We start from the raw sequence: 8,303 nt of genomic DNA, 5'->3' as shown, positions 1-8,303 counted from the left end.
TAATTTTTTAGATACAGGGAATAAATAGATTGCCTGTAGGTATTTTAACACATTGTTTTTGTCTGAAATGCATTTAATTACCCTAGCGTTTATTTGAGGCAGGAGTTTATATTTCTCTAAAAGTGTGTACAAGCTAGTTTTCACCTATGCGCGTCCAGCTGCTCTGAGCTATGTTTCAGTGCCGCCCTCTGCTGGAGAGTCTGAGGTACTGCGCTGAGCTGGCTGGACGTGTGACAGACCCTGGACACCAGCTGCAGTTCCACAGGCAGGACCTGGCTGGCTGGAGTGGTGCACAGGTGGTGGATGGTCTTATACTCCTCCGTGCTGTGACAAGACAGAGATATACACAAACATACAAGACACTGAGGTTGCTTACAGCTACTGCCAGGCCCTCTCCTGCCCCAAATGACAACATTGTCATCTGGATAAATTAGGATCAGTATATTCTTTGGTCTATGTCCTGTTCTCTCAACTGTAACCAGAGGCCCATGACTTGTAAAGATAACTTTGAAACTCAGATTATGAGCTTGGTTTGATATTGTAAAATGTTTATTCAGCCTTTCCCCGTTTCCATCCTTGTTGTTATGGAAAACACACCTCAAAATGATAGATAAAAATAATAATAAAAAAAAAACCCATACTTACTTGAGAACAATCGTTGCAGATTAATAATAAAGATTTATAAGATTTATAACAATAAGTTGTGGACACATGGAAAAAAACACCGCTTTGGTATGACTGCACATTCACGTGTGAAAACACATGAGTCATAATAGCAAAATGACATCTATGTGTTTTGACCAGTAGCATGATTGAGGTCAAGGCTGTTTTTGTATCAGAGGAGAGGATCCCTCAGAGGATTGGCAGAAGAGCCGCAGGTTTATTTACTCAGGTCCGCTCTGCCATAACTTCTCACTGCTCTTTGAACCGGTGAGACAGAGCCAAAAAAATAAAGAAAAGAAGATATAACAGGCAGGGAGACAAGAGAGGTAGAAGCACACGCAACAGAGAGAGAGGGAGAAGGGGGGATGAGATGAATAACAGAGAGAGAGAGAGGGAGAGAGGGAGAGAGAGGAATAGGGGAAGAAAGAGAATGACAGACATTGGCACTGTGTGTGGGCTGTGTGCTGGGGCTCACAGCAGACGGTCGGCTGGAAATGGAAAAGTCTCTTTCTCTCTCTCACTCTGTCTCCCTCTCACTATCTCTCTATCTCTCTCTCTCTGTCTGTATGTCAGTGTCTCTCTCTCATTCTCTCCCGCCTCTTGCACCTCCGCGTCACGCTCCAGGTCTGTCAGGGGGCGATTTATGGGAGCTGCTCCGTTCATCATGGCCTGTCAGCCCTCAGATTTATCACCTCTCTCTCTGGGCACAGATAAAGCCTGGCGACAGACCTGGAAGGTCACCCCAAAGTCATCTGCTCCGCCGCCTCTGAAAAGGGGAACATTCCTCCACGGCCGTTGAGCTGAGTGCCAAGAGTCCCACCCAGCTCCCTATCCATCTAGCCAGAGTCAGGCGGTGGGGCGGTGGGGCGGTGGGGCTTCTAAGGGCCCCCTCGACCGTGTCCTGGTGAGGCCTCTTAGTGACCCCAGCAACTCTGCAAAGGTAATAATTAAAAAGCACTTGTTTTGAGCGAAGGCAGAGAGACGAGAGGAAAAGAGATGGAGAGAGAACCAGGAGGGGGCAACAACAGACAGACCAAGTCAAAGAGAGATAGAGAGAGAGAGAGAGGTAGGAAGGAAGAGAGAGAGAGAGAGAAATGATAGAGAGGAAGAAAAAAAGAGGGGCAAAAAACAAACAAAAAAAAGATGAAGACATGGGGGAAAAACATAAGTGGGAGTGTCAGTGTGGTTAAGAGTGAACAGACAACCAGCGTCGTCACAGGTGGTAAATCTGCCCACTCTGACAGGTGAGCCGTGCAGGCTGAGAGCATCCGACCTGCGGGAGGAGAAGGAGAGAGAGCGGGGAGGAGTCGAGTGGGCGTGCTGGCTCCAGACAGGGCGACGGCCGCCTGCGGAGCCCAGCGTGACGACTGGGGGGGGGTAATTACTCGTTATGTGTCACCGAGACTCTTGAGCGACGGGCGGGGACATAACAGGGGGCTGTGATTAGAGTCCAGAGTGCTGCTGCTGCAGTGCACACAGCCTACCGGAAACTCTGAGACAAGGATGACACTGACAATGACAGTGGCAGTGGCAGTGGCTAAGCCTAACACAATGCTCAGACCATAATAATTTAATTAATTCAAATAAAAGTCAATCTCATTGCTAAGTGATTTATGTACAACTGAAAGAAATATCCTGGCCCTATAAAGCATTTCATGCATGTATGATTGCATGCATTTCTGGTCAAGGCCACCCTCTCTCAAGAGCACAGCCACACACACACCCACACCATCCTATTATTACTCTTGTTTTTTACAGCTGTTAATTCTAGATCCTTTACCCCCCCCCCCCCCCTTTCTATGTATGCATTAATTATTTGATTTTTTTTAATGGTCTTATTATGTGTCATTGTTACTTTCAACACCAGCTTTGGCAATACTGTCCCTATACAGTCATGCTGTATTCAAATTAAAATTCAAAACTTTGAATGGGACCGTTTTCTACAGAAAGATAGAGACAAAGAGAGACAGATGGACAGAGAGATAAAAAACAGAGAGAGAGAGAGAGAGAGAGAGAGAGAGACAAAGACAGACAGAGGGAGAGAGATCCTCTGATAGTGAGTTGAAAGGGTCACTGAACGAGGTGAGGCATTTAGGCCAGGTAACGTGATTCACCAAGGACTCAGTACACTGGATGGGCTTAAACAAACAATAATGTAAACGAGACAAATTGTCCTGGTACACTGGGAGTCAAAATCTTCCTGTGCATTCAGTGTACTGTTGTGAAATAACCGATACTACAGAGCATGTTTTTAGAGCTACAGTATCACTACTGACTGGGACCACGTACAGTATATCCAAATAATCGTGGACCATTTTATGCACCAAGTTTTAAGGACATCTATCTTAAAACACAAATAGGACAAGTTTAAAACTGTGTGTAGGAAACTAAATCTTTGTTTACAGATCTTCTGCATTTAAATGGCAACAGCCACAGTTCAAACACTGGAACGTGACGCTTATAAGACATGCTTTCTCACTCACTCTGTTTTTGGAGCCCAGGTTGCCAAATGAGCGAGGCCCTGAATGTTGCTGGGGAACAATGGAACCCTGGGAGGCCTCGTCATCAGTGGAAAAGTCTCCCCTTTAGCTTCTAGTCTGTCCATGCTGACATCCTTTAACAACAGCAACACAAACAGTTTACACACAGGTCAGGCAAAAGATACATCTGCAAAAGTTACTAATCATTTTGGGGGTTTCCCACTACAGGAACTTTGGGGTAGTTTTTAGCTTTATGGGATCTCGGTTATTCGTGCGCGTTCCCAAGAACTCCATGAATCGCCCCAATAAGGACAAATTTTGAGGACTTACGGGGTAGAAATAACTGATCAGTTTGGCCCCAGAAAACTCCTGCAGTTGTGTGAGATGTTAACGAGGCATGAGTGGAAGACAAGAACCACATTTTTAAACCCAGCAAGGCAGATGTTACAGCTAAATTAATTATAGGTCAGGCTACATTCGCTTGTTGAGTGAGGTACACTGCATGAACAAACTAATGTCTATGCTAAAAAATAGTCTAAATTGAACGTTGATGGTTTATTCATTTATCAAGTAATTACAAATGAAACCAACATAATGCAACATTTTAATTTGGAACAGCATACAGTAGGTAGCCTGTGGTGTCTATTGACAACTGTTCACTCTATTTGAAGGTATTTGTGTAAAATAATGCTAGAAAAATAGACGTTTAAAGCAAGCACTGATATTTTTAGCCTTCAATGTGAATACTTAAGGTAGTGTTTACATCAGCTGAAGGGGCTGAATAACATAACAGGTACAGTATTCCTGTGCATGTTCCTTTACCTGGGTAGTGCACTGATTACCTGGAATGGAAACCTATTGGCAAAGGCCACATTGACAAAGCCTAGCTGTCAATGGTTTGAGGATACCCACAGACTATGTTTATCACATTCTATGAGTGACTGGATATGATATATTTGGTTAGTACCGCTAGTCAGAATCAGCAGAAGAATCAGCTTTCTTTCAGTGTTTGGTCTCCAGAAAACAGCAGAGTACAGCAGAGTACAGCAGACAACAATCAACAATCGTTATGAGCCAGTATAATCTGATCTTGAAAAACGAACTCTTATTTTCAGAAACAAAACAGAAGTATGCAAAGAAAGCTTCCCATAAATGCTATAAATCAAACTGAAGCTTCCTTAAAATATGTGCCTGAAAGATGTCTATCATTGATAGTCAAAATTATGAGTTAGATTATGCAAACCACATTACCACACTACTGTCAACTTCAACAACAGTGACACCAGTGGAGACTGGAAAGGTACTGTAGCTTTGCAGGTAGCAAAGATCATAATCTTTAAGTTGACTACAGAGACAGCCAAACTGCATTTTCATTCAATGATTTTAACCCACTGATAAAGTGTACAACCAAGCACAGAAGGTTTTAGGCAAGAAATCATGCACTTATCATGACTGTAATTTTATACTACCTTCGACAATTTCCTTTTCTTTTTAAATACATGTTTTTTGATCATCATTATAAATAACTGTATTAATTAGCCACTCAGCCTTTGGCCAACCTCCCTTCTCAGAAAAAAAACATCCAATCAGTGGAATTGTATTCTTGATAGCAGACAAATTTCTACATTCACTGCTTTTAAAGCAAGCCAGCTATGTAACCATTTTAGCTCATTATTCCATGACTAGTGTTCAGTTTTTATTCCTCTTTATTCATTTATTTTTTTATTTCCTGTCAAAGTCAGAGTGTAACATAAAACAAATCATTATAATGTCAGAGTTTAACATCCATATGTTATTTTAGCGTGAGTAATTTCTGTAAAGTGCTCTGCATATAGCAACTTTTACCATACAAATCACCGTCAACATTTGGTAAACAATGGATTTCATATGACAAAAAATAATTGTAATCAACACGGCAGCGGCACACCAGAGCTCACTGCTGGTTGGGGGTCGTATTGAAAACAATTAAATTTAATGTAACCGAACACATTGAAAGCAGAGTGCGCCACTCATGTCAGCACCCAAGTTGTTATTGTATCTAGTGTCTTGTGAACAGCGTTCATCTATTTCTTCACTGTATGATTTATTTATTTATTTTTAAATCAACTCCTCCCCTGGGACTACAGATGGAAATTAGCCTCTAGGCTATAATCTGGCCTGGCTATACTGTGTCCCTGTAAGCGTTTAAATAAAATTTAAAAATTAAATACCAGTAATATCTTTATTTGGTGTTTAACCATAGATTGTGGCCAAGAGACAAGACCTACCTGGCTTTCAGTTTAATTGATTGCATCACCTGCATAGAGTAGTAGGCCTACTTGTAAAACTCCCAAGTAAAATCATCTTTGCAAATGGGACCAGTGCTGAGTTGAACAACAACACTATCAACATCGTATTAGTTTGTTTTCGTTCAAAAGAATACAGATGACATCAACACTTGCCTCTGTGAGTTCCAAATCAGGCTGCTCAGGTATGCCATCCATCTTGAAGACTCCCTTGGGCACGTGATATGGGGTGCATGTTCTAGTGGGACTCCTCTGGATTGATCCATACGCCACTGGTGGTGAACTAGGGCTATACTTCACACGAGAACCCTTTGATAGAAATAAACACATTCTGAACTTTGCTAACTAATGAACTTTGGTCAAACATTGTCATCTTTGTTCTTTCAATGCAACAGCATCCTATTCATCGAAATATGATCTTCATCTTTCATTTCACCTTTCATATGATCTAGCCTATGCTATTGCATGAGCGAAGAATTATGGGAAAATACTGCAAAGAAATGATTTCAAGATCATCTCTATCATCCGCATCAGGTACTCCAACTATAAAGTAATTTGTCACTGTGCTAAAGCCTCCGCTGCGACACATTCCAGAACCAGCTGGAAGCCCTTTGTCCCAGCTCCACTAGAATGTTAACAAGGCCATGAGAACAGTCTTGTTCCCCGGTGAAGGTATTTATGACACTTGTAAGCCATCCCGGTTTGAACAGCTTAAGTGAGTATGATAAGAGCCTGTGAAAAGAAACAACACTGCACCCATTTTCATACAGATATAGGAGACCCTACGATACCATATGATAAGATCGTACCAGTGGTTCTGTAGGAGGTGTGGGTCTGCCACTCTTTTCCACGTCATTTGCGTCATATGGTGATGATTCTTCCTGCAATTATATTTTGATCATTACCAAACACTACATCGATATACGAAATACAGATAGCATTGTAGAACAACACGGCCTCTCTCCAACTGCAACTGCAGCTTTTTGTTCCCAGCTCAGAAAAGTGCATGTGATGAAAACGCAGACATTTTATGAAAACAGGATTTTCATGAAATAAGATTAAAATAATCAAATACCCTTAAAATAATATATATTGCCCTTTAAATTATAAATTGTGTTGTATTCCCTCATTTAGATTCAGATCTCTTGCACCCTGACTTTAAAACCTGTTCTGACACTTCTGCGGACACCTCAAGTTGCTGGTACTTCTTGTGGGACACGCTTCAGAAGGCCCAGTGGACCCATCACCATCGGTGTGCACCCTTGACTCAGTTTAGTCAGTGTAGGTTGAGTAAGTCACTCGCCATCATGAATTAAATACAAACCACCAGGCAAGAATAGGAATGGGACCCATGTCATCTGCTTGGACGTCAACAGAGTGAATTACTGTACCACCAATGTAGTGGGGCCACAACGATCCTATTACTGAACTAATAATGCATGTTCTTAGTAATAGTGCCAATTTTAGCATCACAGAATTCAGTTGTATCAGTGTCATGTTGCTAAAATTTACTTTGATCCTTGTCTAAAAAAAAGTTGTGTTGGGTCCTTGAATATTTCAAGACAAATAGCCTTAAATTCGATATTGAGGAAAGAATGGGAGCCCTGAACTATCGTGACAGGGTTAACTGTATGGTTAATATTGCATAACTTGTATTATCAGTGCAATATTACCTTGGCCTAATTCTAACCCTAAATCAGCATTTTCTCCAGATATGGCTTCTGAATAGGCTACATGTAATAACTCATGAGGTCATCAGTCATGTTCAAATGCAGGGACAGTACATGTATTCAAAGAACTGAGAACAAACTGTAGCATCACATCTCTACATTGGGCTTACCTCATTGTCCGCAAAGTAGCCATCCCCGAGCACCTGTTTCATCAGCTCCTTGATCATATCACCAGAGGCAGAGGAGGCAACGGTCCCACTCTGTAAGGAGGCTATGATTTCGTCAACAGTCCGGCGGCCTGTCCTCACCAAAGTTTTGGCTGTGGCCTCCTCCTGGCTTTCAACCTCTATGCCAGCGATGTTCCTGGCCTCCTCCAAAAGCTCTGTGGCAGATTTCACACTGTGGGAGATTAAGGGTGCTTTTGTCTTCTGACCCAGGGGTGTTTTGTCCGACTTTGGTGGACGTGCAGGTCTCGCTCTCCTTCTTTTCCTCTTCCTCTTCACCTCGCGCTGCTGGGATCTGACAGACTGATCTGAGCCTGAATCGTCACTGCTGTTGCTCTCACTGGACTTATCACACTTCAGCGTGAGGCTGCTGCGCTGGAACAGGTGGCGTGACGTGTATGACTTTGCCACCCTGGTCCCGGGGGCGAGCGCCTGCTCAGGGCGGAAGTGCGTCTTGCGCACCTTGACCTCTGTCGGGGGCCTGTCTGATCGGGGTTTTGGTGGAGGCTGCGGCCTCTGTGACATGGACACGGCTTTGGTGGTGCCGGCGATCTGAGCTATTGCTGGCTTGAGGACAACAGGGCTGTCGGGAGCATTCACAGGTGTGTTTTTAGACGTCCTTTCCTCACCAGGGCTCTGAGGCGCTGAGCTCTCTTGACTGTGTGAGACTGACGTGCGTTTATCAGGGGAGAGAGCAGAGGATGGGGGGGATGGCAAAAGATCCGCTCTGAACTCCATAAAACCAGGTGACATAAGACTCTGTGGTTCCAGTGGCTTCGGTGGGGCATGGTCTGCATCTTCGGCTGACCCCTGCTGATTACAGCAATCGGAAGGGAAGGTAAGGCTGGTAGGCCTACTTTTTTCTTGCCGCTTGGCCTTAATTTGCTGGTATTCCATCTTGGACTTCTTGAGAAGCACTTCTACTTCCCTCTTCACCCTCACCTCATCACAGGGCTTCAATATTCCCTTTTTACTTGGCAT

General features: G+C 43.3%; 1 protein-coding gene across 1 annotated transcript in view; it reads right to left on the bottom strand.

Moving 5' to 3' along the window:
- Positions 1-8,303, bottom strand: part of ttc6 (tetratricopeptide repeat domain 6) — a 43,932-nt gene extending 35,629 nt beyond the window's left edge. The window contains exons 1-6 of the mRNA XM_062523448.1: positions 8,191-8,303; positions 7,269-7,905; positions 6,238-6,309; positions 5,585-5,737; positions 3,147-3,277; positions 145-324 (exon numbers count right to left, since the gene is read on the bottom strand). Coding sequence (XP_062379432.1) covers positions 145-324; positions 3,147-3,277; positions 5,585-5,737; positions 6,238-6,309; positions 7,269-7,905; positions 8,191-8,303 — 1,286 coding nt within the window. The remainder of the gene's footprint in view (positions 1-144; positions 325-3,146; positions 3,278-5,584; positions 5,738-6,237; positions 6,310-7,268; positions 7,906-8,190) is intronic.

The sequence above is a fragment of the Sardina pilchardus genome, chromosome 20 (genome assembly GCF_963854185.1).
Source record: "Sardina pilchardus chromosome 20, fSarPil1.1, whole genome shotgun sequence".
NCBI lineage: Eukaryota > Metazoa > Chordata > Actinopteri > Clupeiformes > Clupeidae > Sardina > Sardina pilchardus.
Note: the sequence above shows the minus strand (reverse complement) of the source record. Positions and strands in the feature narration are given on the sequence as shown.